An 18,528-nucleotide genomic window follows, 5' to 3' on the forward strand; every position below is an offset into this window, starting at 1 on the left:
AGCATCACCCAGAACCCACATAGCTTAGGCGTAAAACTAGATGAACACGACTGTAGCTCGAAAGCTTTCAAAAAGTGGATTCCCTGTTGCCATCAAACATTCTATAGTACATACCTGCAGCACGTACTGACAACAAACGGAGGGGGGAGAGGGGGGAGGCACGCTTGATCCGAAAACGTACACTCACACGAACTGCTATGACGTGCTATCATTTTCACAATCATCTATTTCAACGACTATGAAGTAACGTTTTTCTCGATAATGTCTAAATATAAAATAAAACCAAGTTAAAGAAGAAGGAAGAAGGAAGAAACCAAAATTGGTAGCGGTGGGGAGGTCCAAATCGATCGTATATTTAATTGGATGGAAACATTCAATTGGCTATTACAACAGGAAAGTACTCCACTCATTATAAGGCAGGATCGGATTTTCAAAAGCTCCAAGATGAGCCACAATATATGGCATATGATGAGGTGAATGCCACAGTAAAACGCTCTTACGATACGCGATGGCTGCAATAATGAGACCAAGCAAGGACAGCTACCACAAACGTTGGAGAGAAGACCAGGTGATGAATGACCCAGCTACCACATGTATACGAAATTCCGAGTGGAAGACACTAGAATATAGCATTGTGGCACAGGACACCATGACTATGTATACTTTTCTGCAATATTGTCCCACCTACCAGGGCCAGAAAAACAAAACAGTCAGCCGTTCAAATGAACTCCTGATTGAGAGACTATTCGTCTCAATGAGAACCTGTGATGTACCATAACATTTGTTCAAGCTACTGGGGGTCCCAGTCTGAGCATTTAAAGGAGGTGGAGGAAGAGGAGCAGGAAAAAAAAAAGCAATCTGAACGTCAAAACCGTTATCCACGATCAAGACCATATCTTTAAAAAAAAAAAATGCTTTGCTTAAAGGGACATTCCCGAGTTTGCTGCATTGTAAGATGTTTCCGGCTAATAAAATATTTTTACGATTAAACTTACATATTAAATATATTTTCTTGTTTAGAATATCAGAGTCTGTATATTCAATGTGTTTCTGGTCGTCTTAATATTTGTAAGAAGCCAAAACTGGATTTCATACGTACGAAAAAATCTTTTTTAGGTAAGAAAATGAAATTTAACCAAGTACAAATATTAGAACGATCAGAAACACGTTTAATATACAGACACTAATATTTTATGCAGAAAAATATATCTGATATGTAATTACAATCGTTAAAAACAACATGACTACATACAGTCAGAAATGAAACCCGCAAAAAAACATTTTCAATTAGTAGCAAGAAATATTTTATATGCACCATCCCACAGGATAGCACAAACCACGGCCTTTGGTACTAGTCGTGGTGCACTTGCTAGAACGAGAAATAGCCAAATGGGCCCACCGACGGGGATCGATCTTAAACTGACCGCACATCAAGCGAGCGCTTACCACTGAGCTACATCCCGCCAAAAGACCACATTTGTGCATGCATCCCAATCTAGTGTCTCGTCTATAGGAGGACAGCCACTCCCGAGATCCTTTACTAGACAATACGTCCTTCCTGCACAGCCACTCCCGAGATCCTTTACTAGACAATACGTCCTTCCTGCACAGCCACTCCCGAGATCCTTTACTAGACACTACGTCCTTCCTGCACAGCCACTCCCGAGATCCTTTACTAGACAATACGTCCTACCTGCACTGCCACTCCCGAGATCCTTTACTAGACAATACGTACTACCTGCACTGCCACTCCCGAGATCCTTTACTAGACAATACGTCCTTCCTGCACTGCCACTCCCGAGATCCTTTACTAGACAATACGTCCTTCCTGCACTGCCACTCCCGAGATCCTTTACTAGACAATACGTACTACCTGCACTGCCACTCCCGAGATCCTTTACTAGACAATACGTCCTACCTGCACTGCCACTCCCGAGATCCTTTACTAGACAATACGTCCTTCCTGCACAGCCACTCCCGAGATCCTTTACTAGACAATACGTACTTCCTGCACTGCCACATAGAGGACTGCCACTCCCGAGATCCTTTACTAGACAATACGTACTTCCTGCACAGCCACATAGAGGACTGCCACTCCCGAGATCCTTTACTAGACAATACGTACTTCCTGCACAGCCACTCCTGAGGATATCCTTTACTAGACAATACGTCCTTCCTGCACAGCCACTCCTGAGGATATCCTTTACTAGACAATACGTCCTTCCTGCACTGCCACTCCTGAGGATATCCTTTACTAGACAATACGTCCTTCCTGCACTGCCACTCCTGAGGATATCCTTCACTAGACAATACGTCCTTCCTGCACTGCCACTCCTGAGGATATCCTTTACTAAACAATACGTCCTTCCTGTACTGCCACTCCTGAGGAGATCCTTTAGTAGACAACACGTCCTTCCTGCACTGCCACTCCTGAGGATATCCTTTACTAGACAATACGTCGTTCCTGTACTGCCACTCCTGAGGAGATCCTTTACTAAACAATACGTCCTTCCTGCACAGCCACTCCTGAGGATATCCTTTACTAGACAATACGTCCTTCCTGTACTGCCACATAGAGGACTGCCACTGCAAAACTAGTTTACTAAATCAAATTAGAACAGGACAGAGCTCATTGGAATACATATAGTTGTGATGACATGCACTCACAAATCACTGTAAAACAGTGATGATATAACTGCAATGTAATATCTTATTTCTGTTATGCAAAGACATTGCAATTGTCGGAAATGCAAACACAAAATTCCTGAGTACTTTCAAGGAGGGATACATATACTTCTAATGCAAAATGCCAAATCCTCTTTTCCTGGTTTCCAGCCAAGACACAGAGTGGCCACAACCTTGCCCACACCATCTACAATGCGACTTTTGTTACCATGCATGACTATTCTGTGGTTGCTGTTATCTCCCTTTGACTGCATGTCTTTATGATGTTAAATATGTGAATTACAATTCTCGATGGGATAAAATAAAGTACTATAATACAACGATTTGCTCTTCATTAAATAAAGCACAACTGTGCAAATGTTGAAGTTAGTTACCAGTGGACTGTATCAAAATGCACCTAAACAAAAGGAGACTTTCTATACACCCCACCACCCTGAAATAACCATTTTTATCATTAGATGTATATAGGCTCTTTATGTTCTTTAGTCTGATACTTTTAACAGCTTGTTTGTGAAGACTGACCCAGAAATAATAGTTTTATTGTTCATTTTAGATTATCGAGAAATTCAAAATAGACCGGGACGCCATTTTTTATGACGTCATTATGAAGACTTGTTAATAATTCAAGATTGGCACCAACAACTTTCTTCATCTGTGAGGTATAATAAACTGATTTATGATGGTCGTTTGCTTTCGTTCGGCCCAAAATATCCTTGGGTCATAAATAATTCGTACAGAGTACGTGATGCTTGACTTTTGTAATTCAGTGTAATACCTGTTGAGATTTTCGACAAATAAAATTCTGTAACAACTAGTATTACATATTAAATATATATTTTTTGTTTAGAATATCAATGTCTGTATGTTCAATGTGTTTGTGATCGTTCTAATATTTGTAACTAGGCCCCTTGCCCAAACTAAATTTGGTATCCTAATAATTTCGTACGTACGAAAACATATCCTAGCAGAGTTTCTGTTAGGGCCAGTGCTTATAACACTTTTAGAGTCCAGACTCAATCTCAAATGACGTCACACACATGCAATTCGTATGGCGTTGTCATGACATTAGTATCTCAGACTCTATTAGTCTCGAGTCTAGACTAAAAGTTTTATAAATACCAGACCTAAGGATAAAATGGGTATGGCGCCATATCCATTTTTTGTTTTTGCAGTTTATTTTTTTAAGTTGACCTTTTGACAAAATTAATTACTGTTATCATTACTGTATGATTTTCTTAACTCTAACCCTAAACCTAACATATTTTCTTCTTTCTTTTTTTTTTTGGTGGTGGTGGTGTGGGGGGGCTCCATGAAAAGCAGTTTCTAGGGGGATTCGAGAGTATACTCGCCCGTGAAATTTTCAAAACTAGGTCTTCTGAAACGCAATTTCCTGTAAAATACATCTCTGCCTTAAGATTTACTACCAATAATACTTTTGATTCAGAATTATTGCGCCGCGGTGCCTGAGGGTACGCATCCATCCCCCGGAATTTCGAAGTTGCAAAAATACCGGTACATGAAATTTATTTGTGTTTAGTGGGAGACGTATAACGTTGGTCGTAGGCCTACTGGTGTTTCTGGGGATGAATGCATTTTGATGTACGGTAATTTTTAAAGTTGTAGCTGTAACTTTGCGTCTCCCATACTTCCTTCCCGAAAGCTGCCAGTGCCCCCTAGGTGTGCGGCTTCTTTTTTGTTGGAGGCAGGCTTACTCATTTCACCCGAACGTCTCCATCGTTGTTGTTTTGGGGTTTTTTGGTTGTTTTTGTTGTCTGAATGCAAAGATTTTCTACGCTTATGGGTATACACCGCGAAACGTAATTTTCAGTATATTAACTGATAACACTTATTTGATTAATAAATAAATTAAATATATTTTAGTATACAAAGATATATAATATTTTTTAAAAAAAAACTGACCTGTCTTGGTGATATCCATACTGTAGAACTGTACTAAAATATCAATTAACCGTTGACAGCTTCGCCATCTCTGATATACCGTATTCCAAGTAATTTAATACTTTCTGGTACACGTTAAATATGCTCATAGACGTCAGATACATTCATATATTTCTGTATTTAAGATAAATTCAGATACATGTACGTAAATCAACTTTGACGTCCATAATCATATTGAAACGTAATCGTACTGTTGACGTCATAATAATGTTTCCGGCAACGTCCGTAATGTACGAAAACTATCGGAGTGTCATTTAAGAGAAACAACCCCAAAACATTTCAGTTTCAAACGAAATTCAAAGATAAACTGAGATGCAGACAACTCTTACACATGGCCCTACATTTCTATTTTTACCGACACCGCTATAAACTATAATATTATTTCACATTTGGTCAATAACATATTAAAAATTTCGGGCAACAATTTTCTATTTCCTGGTTTAAAAGATGGGGTCCGTTGCTTTTGCTTGTTTTGTTTATTGTTTAATTTAAAAAATATATTTTTTATTATTATTATATTATATTATATTATATTATATTATTTATTTATTTATTTAAGATAATGGTTACATTCCCAGGGGAATATGTCTTAAGTATGAATAAATAAAAGGTATGGCTACGTAAAATTAGCATCTGAAAACTGATATACGTAAACAAATCCATTTGATCATGCGATTGCAAGTGTAGATTACAAATCATGCTATTTCTCCTTCCAACCAGTGCACCAACACTGGTATATCAAATGCCGTGGTATGTGCTATCATGTCTGTGGGATGGTGCATATAAACGATCCCTTGCTACTAATGGAAAAATGTAGCTGGTTTCCCCTCGCTAAGACTATACGTCAAAATTACCAAATGTTTGACATCTAATAGCCGATGATTAATAAACCAATGTGCTCTAGTGGTGTCGTTAAACAAAACAAACTTTAACAAACCTTTTAAAATATATTTACACTCATTTTGAAGAGATACATTGGGTTTCAGTTGCTCAGACATGTTCGGAACATTACTAATATTTTATCACTGCTCTAAATAACTGCATTCCTGATGGACCGACTTTTCAGAGAGTGTTAGTAGTGGGCGAAACGAGTATATTATTATTATGGCTTTACACCACACCTTTCTATCAATAAAACTCACTCTGCACCCACCCTTGAAGCCGTGCAGGTTTTATACTACATGTATACATTACATGTAGTTAATAGATCATGTAATTAATAAGATTAGAACATGGGTCATGTAATGGGATGGGAGAGAGCATGAAACTGAAAATAAATTGTGTCTCCAGGCGCGGATGCAGGATTTCTGAAAGGGGGCTGGGTCCAAATATCATAGCATAAAATGCTGCGGTGTTGTAAAATTTCGTTTTTCTTTCTATCAACTAGATCTTCACACCTTCAGCCTGTATGAGCGATGAAAAATAACGTTAATTGTAGGAACTCAAGCTTTACAAACATTTTGCTCTGAATAACATAATAGGGATAAAAAAAAAAAAAAATTATTTAATGATGTACTCAACACATTTTATTAAAGGTTATATGGCGTCGGATATATGGTTAAGGACCAGAAAAATATTGAGAGAGGAAACCCAGTATTGCCACTTAATGGGCTACTCTTTTCGATTAGCAGCAATGGATCTTTTATATGCACCATCCCACAGACCGGATAGCACATACGGCATTTGATATACCAGTCGTGATGCCCACTGACGGGGATCGATCCTAGACCGACTGTGCATCAAGCGAACACTTTACCACTGGGCTACGTCCCGCCTCGGGTCCATCAGGAATGCGATGGTTTAGAGCAATGATAAACTAGTAACGTTCTGAACATGACGCTGAGCAACTGAAACCCAATGTATCTCTTCAAAATGATATACCAGTCATGGTGCACTGGCTGGAGCGAGAAATAGCCCAATGGGCCCACCGACGGGGATCGATCCTATATCGATCGCGCATCAGGCAAACGCTTTACCACTGAGCAATGTCCTGCCCCTGAATAACGTAATACAATCTTTATATGGTAAGATAAAGATTTAACGTAGTAATCAGAGCAAGTTGTCTTTAACAACCCTCTCAAGGGTACAGGTTCAAAATGGAGTATGTACTTTGTTTTAAAATATGTTTTTTCATAGAATCTCCTACACTACACCTTCCACATATAATGATCATCATTCTAGGAGTTTTCTTGACGGGATGCAACCCATCTCGTCCCTACAAGCTGTGTACCGTAACGGCCTTAACGAGGCCACACACGTGGACATATAGATCAGACTTTAAATTTTTAGACCTTCATTCAAACTTTTATGTCAAAATTGCCTTTTTGTCTAATTATTAAATAGTCTCTTCTTTTTCTCATTTATTTTGGAATGTCCTACAATGCTCCAAATTATATAAACATTTGGAGAGCAGTCAATTCCTTTTTTATTTTTGGCTAGTTAACTTTTTAATAAAAAAAAATATATATATATATATATCTTTTTCACTAATTACTATTCCAATATTGTCCATTTCCAATTCAACTCCACCCCCCCCCCCCCCATCCCCCCCCCTCTTCTGTCCAGGACCCAGATACTGGCTAAGTCAGATATTGTGCCTGGGAGAGATGTGCTTGAACCTTAATTGGATATAGACACGTTAATCTGTTATCCAATCCAATCTACTATATTTGTTTCTTCCCACATGAATTAGTACACAGGTTTTGAATGTTCCATAGAAGTATTCCACATGGATTTAAAAAAAAAATTAAAACCCGATAAACAAAAGTACCATAAACTAAAATCTATGTGACAAAGCTGTATTACTTTTGTAAAATGAATGTTTGATAAAGTTAAATGAGATTTCACAAATTTGACTTTGGGCTTTTGCTTCAGTGACTTTTCTTAGCAATCACCAGTTTTTTTTTTTTTTTAAATTACTGATACATGAGTTTCACTCATTACATATAGATTACTAAACAAGCTTGTCTGTCATTCCATTTTTATCAAATGAGTTAAAGCTAATTTTAGTATTTTATTTATTACAAACCAACTGCAAACAAGCCGCAACACAAAAGAAGCAGAAGTCCAGCGAGACCAACTACATGTTATTTTTCTACGAATTGGGTCAGCAAATGATCTACGTCACTCCAATATTACACTAGTTAAATACTGAGTGATTGTTATGACATGAGTTATCTCTTACACTGGTGTGTACACAATCATGTACTTAAACTTTACCACATTGTCAAAGAACACCAATGCAAAATGTCTGTACAGACTATGCCAACACAAAATGTATAAACTTTCAGCTTTTCACTCAACTTGCCCATTATTGGTTCCTCAACATCAAACTAACGGTCTTATTGTTCTATTTTATAATATTACTGATATAACCAGAACCATGTAGACAGTACACATATCTAAAGGTGTGGTACACTTTTATTTAATTTATCTGCAGGAAAATGAGGTATTCCAGTATTTAAAAAGAATGTTTTTTGGTAACAATGCACATTTGCACAAAGACACATATTACTACCAGTCATAGCACAGTAGACCGAGGTCTTTGTAAAGCTTTTAATTTATTCCATGTTTTATATTTATTTTTTAATGATTTGCCTATTTTATATTTATATCATATGTAAAAGACATTGAACATAAGATATACATAATATAAAATTAATGAATGAATGTTTAACGACTCTCCAGCACAAAAATACACCTCGGCTATTGGGTGTCACATAAATATATAAAATAGACAATCATTAAAAAATAAATATAAAACATGAAATAAAGCTTCACAGAGACAGAAATATTCGGTCTAATAGCACAACTGCTTAAATTCCATAAATATTTATCACCATATTACAGATAGTGGTGTAACAATACATCAAACTATCGATATGTTGCGATAGTCAGTGCCTTGATAGCAATGTACCGATAGTTAATTCAACTATTGCAATTGTTTGCTCAACTACCAATAGTTTTGATAGTATGCATAGTGAAATATGGTCTACGACCAATACATGATTTCACTACCTAGTGACAGTATTACAAATAACTAAGTTCAAACACAGACATACATACATACATACAAACACAAACATACGTAAATACATATGCGCACACGCGCGCGCGCACACACACATACTGAGAAGGCTGAGATAAATGGTTTTGAGAAATCTCTATTCATATTACTGTTATCAAGCAATTTAAGAATTCACAATACTATTGCAATTGTAAAACTGACCTCAGTAGTCACCCCATATCACAGAAGTCTCAGATTTTGAAGTTAAAATGTGAACTAACACGAAATGTCTTGAATCAATGTCAGCGAGGTTATGAATTTTAGACTAGGAATCTAGAACACTGTGACTATATCATTATCATCTCGACAGCTCAAAATCTAAAACACCGTGACTATATCTTTATCATCTCGACAGCTCAAAATCTATTGAAAGTCTGGCCATTATTTCATTGTCAGGAATCATCTGAAATACAAATAAAACACAAGTCGATAAGCAGCATTAATTATTACAAATAAAACACAAGTCGATAAGCAGCATTAATTATTACAAATAAAACACAAGTCGATAAGTGGCATTAATTATATGTACATGTAGTGTATTTTAGTTAGTGCTTGAAAAAAGGAAATGTTTTATTTAACGACACACTCAACACATTTGATTTACGGTTATATGGCGTCGGACATATGGTTAAGCACCACACAGATATGAGAGAGGAAAACCACTGTCACCATTTCATGAGCTACTCTTTTTCGATTAGCAGCAGCAAGGGATCTTTTATATGCACCATCCCACAGACAGGATAGTACATACCATGGCCTTTGTTAAACCAATTGTGGAGCACTGGCTGGAACGAGAAATAGCTCAATGGGCCCACCTACAGGAATCGATCCTAGATCAATCACACATTAGGCGAGCGCTGTACCACTGAACTACGTCCCACTCCTCAGTGGTTGAAATCTTGCCATTCCAACACGTTTTTGCCAGTCAACATTATGACAGGCCAGGAGATTTTGTTTTTATCTTTATCATCAAACCAACAATTATTTTGTTTTGCACATTAGTTGGAGTTAATCATGCTAAAGTTTGGTCTGGCAGATTTTTATATGGGCTTGCAAAATTTGAAGCTTGCCGAACCAATTGTCCAGCAGGAATTTCAGCCAATTTTGACCCCTGTAATTATTTTAATTTTGCATCAATAACCCTCATAATATAAAAGTGAAGGTAATGTCTTTACACTCTTTGTACTTTAACAGACTATTGTATAGAGATATGATAAAAAAAATAAGAGGAAATTTTAACACAGCAAATCCTGGGCAAGTGGACGCCCGCTCAAGACTGAAACCCTATATCATCACACGTACAGGCTACGGTACTATTTGAAATCTTTTTAATTAGTACAAACTGAAATGAAATTTAGTTAAATATACTTCATAATAAATGTCCAGAAGCTAATTAGCATATTAACCATGCAGGGTCCTGTTTTACAAAGCGATCTTAGAACTAAGATAATCTTACGCGCATAAAGTAGCTGAGCTCATAAGGTGATCTTAGTGCTAAGATCGCTTTGTAACATGGTTCCCTGAGACACAATAAGAGATTATAGACATCTGACTGACTGTTGGGATATCTGGAATTTGGACAGTCCACAACTAGATAGGGGGGGGGGGGGGGGGGGGGGGGGGGGGGGGGGGGAATGAACTACGGTTAGACGTCAGTGGCATGTTAAGAAGGTCGAAAGCTCATAAACAATTGACTGGTACCATCACATTCATCAGATTAGGTTATGTGCAAAAAACCAGTCTAGTGAACTTCTGTGATCGCTCACCATCATGAACATGTAATTTCATTTCAATTTATTTCCAATTAAGGTTCAAGCACGCTGTCCTGGGTACACACCTCAGCCATCTGGGATGTCTGTCCAGGACAGTGGGTGACTTGTGAGTGGCTAGTGAGAGAGAAGAGGGTGTAGTGGTCTTACACCTACCCACTGGGTCGTTAAAACTCGCTTTGGGTGGGAGCCGGTACCGGGCTGCGAACCCAGTACCTACCAGTCTTAACCACGACACGGCATTAAATGATATGTAAAGGAGAGGGGGTGGGTTGGTTGTTAGTGGTCAGTGAGAGAGAAGAAGGTGTACTGGAAGTGGTCTTACACCCACCCATAGAGTCGCTTAAAACTAGTTCTGAGTGGGAGGCAGTACTGGGCTGCGAACCCTGTATCTACTAGCCTTATGTCTGATGGCTTAACCACGACACCACCGAGGCCAGGTATCCTGAACGTGCTTCAGGTTAACATATTTACACAACTCACCTTGATAAACTCCTCTTTGGTTATCTGGCCTTGTCGTGCAAGGTCTGGGTGTCGGAGAGCCTTGAAAGTGAGATCAAGGATGTGGTCATCCGACAGGGCCCGGTCAAACAGGATCTTGTAGATGCGGAACATTTCATCATGTGTGAACACACCCGTGTTGTACTCATCAAACAGTTGAAACATTGCTGAAACATGAGAGGATAGAACTTTCCTTTTTTTTCTTTTTCTTTCGTTTTCTTTTTTTTTAAATGACACTACTAGAGCACATCAATTTATTAATCACTGGCTATTGGATGCCAAACCTTTGGTAATTTTGACATATAGTCAGTGAAAAAAACTGCTATATTTTGCCATTATTAACAAGGGATCTTTTATATGCGCCATCCCACAGAAAGGACAGCACATACCATGACCGTTGATATATACCAGTCGTGGTGCTCTGGCCACAACGAGAAATAGCCCAATGGGCCCACCAATGGGGATCGGAACAGAACTAATATATATTACAAAATCCTACATATACATTTACTTGAATACTGGGTTGACCTGGTAACGGTTAGATGCCATGATATTCAGTGTAGATTAGACAAGAAAATTTTTTTCTCACATATACCGTACAGTCTCTACTATACAGTACTCTGTGGAATGGGGGCACACACAATCATCAAGCAATATTCTAACAAGACTGACCAGGCTTGTACAGTACGTATACTCATTGTCTTATTGCAACAAAACGTTTATTTTGCTTAACAACACTACTAGAGCACATTGATTTATTAATCATTGGCTACTGGATGTCAAACATATGGTCATTTTGACAGTCATAAAGGAAACCCACTACATTTTTCCTTTAGTAGCAAGGAATCTTTTATATATGCACCATCCCACAGGCAGGATAGCACATACCATAGCCTGCACTTTTACCACTGGGCTACATCTCGCCCCCTATGTTTGTTTTGTTAAACAACACCACTAGAGCACATTGATTAATTAATCATCGGCTACTGGATGTCAAATATTTGTTAATTGTGACACAGTCTTCAGTGGAAACCTGCAACACAGCCTTTGATATACGAGACATGGGCCACCAGTTAGAATGGGAAAAACACAATCAGAGAATGGATCCACTGAGGGGATTTGATCCTTTGACCCATGCACCCCAGACGAGCACTCTACCAAGTGAGCTAAAACCCACACCCATAAACATGTCATGTCATAGGGTTTTACGAGTACATTCAGAACAAGCTGTTGTAGTGCACGCCTGTCATGGGCACAAGAGCCGGCCTTGGCGGGCTCCTCCGTCCATGATAGAAAAGGTGGGGGGAGGGGAGAGGAGGGACCACCTGCACTGGCAGGTGCAAGGGAGCACCAGCAGCCCGATCAAATCGGTAGCAGGTGGGTGGGGGTGGTGGTGGTGCTATGGAATGCCAAAGAGAAAAGGGTGCGCAATTTTGATCGAGGGAATTTGGCGCAATTTTGAACAGTCGGTCGAAAGGTAAATGGCCGAGCAAATATAGGTTGTGATATTAGTGAATCAAGAGTAGCTCGTTAATTTTAGACCTCTACGATGCTGTGGTGTCACCCATAAACAATTGCATGATTAGTTTATATCGACAAGTCTGAATAAATGTGTGTACATGATTAAAATATTACTCCAATAAGCCTAAATTATGTATATATTTAGTCTTATTCTGGCAAGCTTGAATATAGGTATGGCTACTAATAGTCTTATTCATTTAACTTTTAATTATTTCCAAGCTTGTATCCAATTCTAGATTATGGTAGCCCCACTTCCATGGCTAGTGATATTCAATGTTCGAGCCCTAGGAAATAACTACTATTGCCATGCCCGATGGCTAGTGAATTGTTTTTGGGTCAAAATTTATGTTGCAATTAAGTCTATTTTGTAAATATGAATATCCTGCCCCAACCCCAACCCCCACCAATGTTAGTGTTTATTTTAATTGCTTTGGGTTGTTTCAAAGATTTTAATTATTAATATGATAGTGGGGAGATACTTGATTTAAATTTAGACTGCAATAAGGGATCTACACCAGGTAGCTACATATCTGATTATTACTATTATTTAGTAAACTTTTATTAACTTGAAGAAAAGTAGGGCTATTGAATTTTTAATCGTTGCTAGTAAAATGTTTAATCACTGACAAGGCTAGGTCTGGGTGATCAGAAAAATTTCTCCAAATTATCTAAAAATGCAAAACCTAGGCCTATATCTATTTTATAACAAAATATAAATTATTACACAATTTTTTTTTCCGCCAAATAAAATTTAAATTCGTCAACTGTTCTTCAAATTGGCAATTGGCGAATTTGGCGAGTGGCAGAGCTAGCCCTGACTGATCCAATGGCTAGTGGATTTTATAAACATTCTAGAAGTGCTGAATTAACGTTCAACCACCGTCCTGGACTCACTCCTCCGCTATCTGGTTTCTCTAAACAGAACAGCGGTTTGTGGTCAGTTGTTAGTGCTTAGTGAGTCACAAGTTATAATAGTGGTTTTACATCTACCCATTAAGTCAATCTTAATTCCTGGTTTACATGCTGCTAAAAATCTGAAGAAAAAAAAAGATACCTTCCCTAGTTCCAGCCAATGACAAAATTATTTTAATTGCTTTGGGTTGTTTCAAAGATTTTAATTATTGATATGATAGTGGGGAGATACTTGATTTAAATTTAGACTGCAATAAAGAAGGAAGAATTTTTTTTATTTAACGACACACTCAACACTTTTTATTTACAGTTATATGGTGTCGGTAATAAGGGATCTACACCTAAACAGGCAGCAAATGTTGATGGTAAAAGCCCAGAAGACTTAAGATTGAATATCATTTGCTCCCGGCAGGATGCAAGCATTTAAAACTTGCCTTAAATGGGAGTGGGTACTGGGATGTGAACCCAGTATCTACCAAACATAAATCTGATGGCTTAGCCACTATAACACAACGAGACAGGTATACAGGTAGTCTGCCTGAATATGCATATTTGTATACTCACAGGATGTAGCCCAGTGGTAAAGTGCTTGCTTGATAAGCAGTCTGTCTGGGATTGATCCCCGTCGGTGGGCCCATTGGGCTATTTCTCATTCCAGCCAGTGTAACACGACAAAGGCTGTGGTACATGCTATCCTTTCTTTTTGATGGTCCAAATAAAAGATCTCTTGCTACTAATGGAAAAATGTAGTGGGTTTCCTCTCTCAAACTATATGTCAAAATTATCAAACGTTTGACATCCAGTAGCTGATGATTAATAAATCAATGTGCTCTAGTGGTGTCGTTAAACAAAATAAACTGTAAAATTTGTATACTCACAGTCTTTCTTCACACTGGGTGAAGTGCGTGTACTGAACAGTGCACAGATCATAAGAAACTGTTTCGGGTAGATCCGATTGTCGTCATCCACAGAGTTCATTATTACATGAGGAGCAAACTTGTTTCCAGAAAATTCTGGGATGGACAGAACATCTTGATACAAGATACCATTAGTTCCTCTCTCAGAGGTGTCGAAACTAGCATAGCGTGATAACAACTTCTCCAGTTCACGTTGATTAACTGAAACAAAAAACACAAAAATTAATGGAATTATATAGCTTAAACTGTAATATGTACTAATAGGAGTTGTGTACCAATATTTGTTGAAGTTCATTTGGCAAACTGTTTAAATAGCATTAACTTTCACAACATTGGTTATGAAAAGTTTAATTTAGCTACACTTTCACACAAACATTGTGAAATTTTTAAATGCGTATTTTAACTTGTCTCACACCATGAAGCAGAAAGGCTAGAGAAAGAGATGCAACTTTTCCAAAGGAAGTGATAATGATGGAGTCAACTTTTGCCTATGTCAGTGGAACATGGTTTATAGCTGCAGCAAACTGTCTTAATAATTAATGCATGTTAAAAACAATACTTTTTAAATAATAATAATAATTATTATTATTATTTTATACACACCGAAAAAAGTTCCTTTATACATTGAACGATAATGAAGGAAAAATCAAATTAAGTATTATTTATTAGTCATTTGTAAAAATTATGAGATGATTTGTAAAACTTAATTAATTTTTAAAATGTTTAAACATGCTTTAAGATGAACATCAATAAGTGAAATTATGAGTATAACAGCAAATCAGTTTATCATAGTCAAGACATTAATTCAGCAAAATGCTTTTCTAAACTTCTAATTGCTTGTAGTAAAACTAATTTAAAAATGCTTGTACTATTTACAGGGTTTTAGATCTCACTAATTTGTGCACAACAGGGACTTCTGTTGTCTTTTCTGAGTGCAGGAAGGTCGTTTTAGTTCAGTACTGTCATTAAACTTAAAGGGATATTCCTAAGACTTTCGCTGCATTGTAAGATGTTTCCAACTAATAAAATATTTCTACGATTAAATTTACATATTAAATATATTTTCTTCTTTATAATATCAGTGTCTGAATATTCAATGTGTTTCTGGTCGTCTTAATATTTATAAGAAGCCCAAACTAGATTTTGTCTTCAAATAATTTCATACATACGGAAAAAAAATATTTTAGGAAATAAAATGAAATTTAACCTAGTACAATAGAATGATCAGAAACACATTCAATATACAGCCACTAATATTTTATGCAGAAAAATATATTTGATATTTAATTACAATTATTGAAAAGTCTCTGTTAGTCGATAACATCTTAAAAATTGCAGCAAACTCAGGTATGTCCCTTTAACATCTGAATGATTTCAGTGGTTATGAGGTGAACTATTTTAAGGTCATCTTTCTAGGATCAGATATTTGGCACCATTTGCCAAACCAAAACCAAAGTCTTGTCAGGTTGCTTGTCTCAAGTTTGAATGTCAACATTGTTATCACTTTTTTGAGATACTCATTTACTTAAATCTAACTTAATGTTTCTTTTCAGAAAAAAATTTTCTTCATATTTTCAATACAATGTGCTTTTTTTTTTTAAGAAAAAGATATTTACCAAGCCACTGTAAAAATGATGTGTTTTTGTTTACTCGATAAAAAGAATCTTACACGGGGTTAGGTTCATCAACTCATTCAGCTCCTCTCGTGAAAGGACTGACAGCGCCGACTCCTGATTTCCCTGGGAACAAAAACAACAAAAAACATTTACATGTGTAGTTCACAATCAACCTAGCTCATGTCAATTAGTTGTGGAAATAAGTTGGAATTTCATCATCATATAAGTAAATTTCCGTTACATTCATTACAACATAATGTTATCCCATTGGTCAGTGCCAAATTTATAAGAGGGCAAAAGGGGCAATTGCCCCAGGCCCACCTGCCAGAGGGGCCCCCCAGACAAAGGACTTCCTTTATAAAAAAAAATTAATAATTATAAAATTAGTTAATTTTTTTGTTTGTCATGTAATTTAATTTTTATGTTGAGGGGACCCCGACCCTGAAGTGCCCTGGGCACCCCCAAGATCTAAATCCAGCCCTGCCATTGGTTCAGATGTAGCAATGGGAGTTTGTTAATTTCTCTATGAACTTAAACATGTATAGGATTAGTAGTAACAACCACATGCATGTGTATAAATAATAATTATAATATGATTAGTATAATGACAGTTATAACAGGTGCATGTGCAGGGGGGGTTCAGTGTCTTCTTTTTTCAAATATAGTTTCTAGGGGAGCAAGACTTAACCCTACCCCCCAAAAACAAAACAAACAAAAACAAAACAAAAACAAGTAAAATCTTCACTCACCAGTCTAGACCAGGTGTAAGTGCAAGATCAGGGTTTTGGGTGTTGAAACCCTCCCTGCTTAAAAAAAAATGTTCTTTTTCAATATGTTGTCCGGGGAAGCATGACTCAACCCCCGTATAAACTTTGCATGTCACATGCCGTCTAGACCCCCTGCTAAATTTCTTGCACAGGCGCCTGTTGACCCACCCTGCATAAATTCCTGTCCTGTGGGCTACACATACCTGTATAATAATAGTAACAAGCAACTCGGAAGGACTTTCCTTTGGCACTGTCACTGAACCTAACCCTAATTCTAACCCTAACTCTATTTATTAAAGTATTTATAATGTTCTTTATTGTTTATACGTAACAGTGCCAAAGGAATTATACGTAACAGTGCCAAAGGAAAGTCCTACCGTCGCGGATAACAAATAATTAACATTATCGCCAATAAGAATTGCTTTGGTACAATGGAACCTACAAATAAAGTTTGTGGTTACCATGGTAATAAAAATTGTTAAGCCCAAAACAGTAAACTGTGAAAAATGGTATTTAACATTTTTTATAGATCATCATCATTACCATATATTTGTCACTGTCAACTGGTTAAACGATGTGCTGAGATGCTGTCCCAACATCAAAAACTAATCATAACACCACGGTAAAAATGTTTGCTAATTCCGCAGCTTATCAAGTTTCACGAGTTGGTTTACGCTGCATACAATCTCACAAGTGGGGTGAAGGATATGTATCAAAATGGGTTACGGTTTTAAAAAAAAGAGAAGAAAGGCGCTGAAAAATAATATATATTTTTGTATTTCAACCTTATTTATTTATTTATTAATTTATTTATTAATCATCGTTATATATTATTATTATTATTATTATTATTATTATTATTATTATTATTGTGGGTAATAAAAACAGCCAGACATTTCAATACTTTATTTTCTTGCCAGACAGTGGTATAGAGTCATTTTAGGTTACAATAAAAGACCCATTAAAGGTGGACACGGGACTAAATCATGCCAATTAATTGCGTATCGGTACTAAAACGGAACAGAAAAATTAAATACACAATTTTAAAGACCAAACAACATGTCATTTGTAGTGGTTAAGCCACTGGACTTAAGGTTGGTAGGTACTGGGTTCGTATCCCGGTGGTGGATCCCATCCAGAACGTGTTTAATGACTCAGTGGGTAGGTGTAAGGCCACTTGCCCGACCTCTCTCAATTAAAGTGCCACAGTAATGAAACATATTTTTTGCTACCTTTCGGTACTTATATATCACGTTTACAATGTATATGAATCCTACCAAATTTTAAAAAGAACTGACAGGCCATTTTTTATATATTCGTAATAATCGATCACATTTTTAGCCCTCTCTGGAAAAAAACACTCGAAGCTACACACCCAGTTACGTAATGACGTCTGATGTCACAACAGTGTATCGCTGGCCGCTGGTAATCAAAGAGAATGATACCAACACTTTCAAGACCTTTCGGCTCTGGTGCATGTTCGGCCCTAAGCTTACACGTGGGACCAGAATACGAAAAATTAGTGTACAAAACCATTAAATTTATTTTTTTGTAATACCGATATGTGGATACTGTTTGACATATTATACAATAATAAATAATGGCGTTGTGTATGGATGCACAACAATTGCTGTGAAAGGTGTTTGGAACTATAGTCCGTCTCACGATGAATGTTTTTTTCATACTATGGAATTTACTACAAGCTATTTATTTCTGAGCTGATTGATTTGTAAATTGTACACAATTTTATCATTATTATTATTATTATTATTATTATTATTATTATTATTATTATTATTATTATTATTATTTTAT

At 37.0% G+C, this 18,528-nt stretch overlaps 2 protein-coding genes across 2 annotated transcripts in view; both read right to left on the reverse strand.

The window, feature by feature from the left end:
- The window catches only part of LOC121370602 (thyrostimulin alpha-2 subunit-like), a 65,716-nt gene extending 60,962 nt beyond the window's left edge, over window positions 1-4,754 (reverse strand). The window contains exon 1 of the mRNA XM_041495944.1: window positions 4,606-4,754. The gene's annotated coding sequence lies outside the window, so the exon portion shown is untranslated. The remainder of the gene's footprint in view (window positions 1-4,605) is intronic.
- Window positions 4,755-8,046: 3,292 nt separating this feature from the next.
- Window positions 8,047-17,389, reverse strand: LOC121372067 (calcium-binding protein NCS-1-like). Its single transcript, XM_041498324.1, has 5 exons — window positions 17,257-17,389; window positions 16,000-16,069; window positions 14,292-14,531; window positions 10,963-11,147; window positions 8,047-9,113 (listed from the first exon to the last, which is right to left on the reverse strand). The coding sequence occupies exons 1-5, from the start codon at window positions 17,257-17,259 to the stop codon at window positions 9,054-9,056; spliced, it is 558 nt and encodes a 185-aa protein (XP_041354258.1). The 5' UTR covers window positions 17,260-17,389; the 3' UTR covers window positions 8,047-9,053.
- Between the last annotated feature and the right edge of the window lie 1,139 nt (window positions 17,390-18,528).

This window comes from Gigantopelta aegis, chromosome 4 (genome assembly GCF_016097555.1).
Source record: "Gigantopelta aegis isolate Gae_Host chromosome 4, Gae_host_genome, whole genome shotgun sequence".
In the NCBI taxonomy this organism is placed as follows: Eukaryota; Metazoa; Mollusca; class Gastropoda; order Neomphalida; family Peltospiridae; genus Gigantopelta; species Gigantopelta aegis.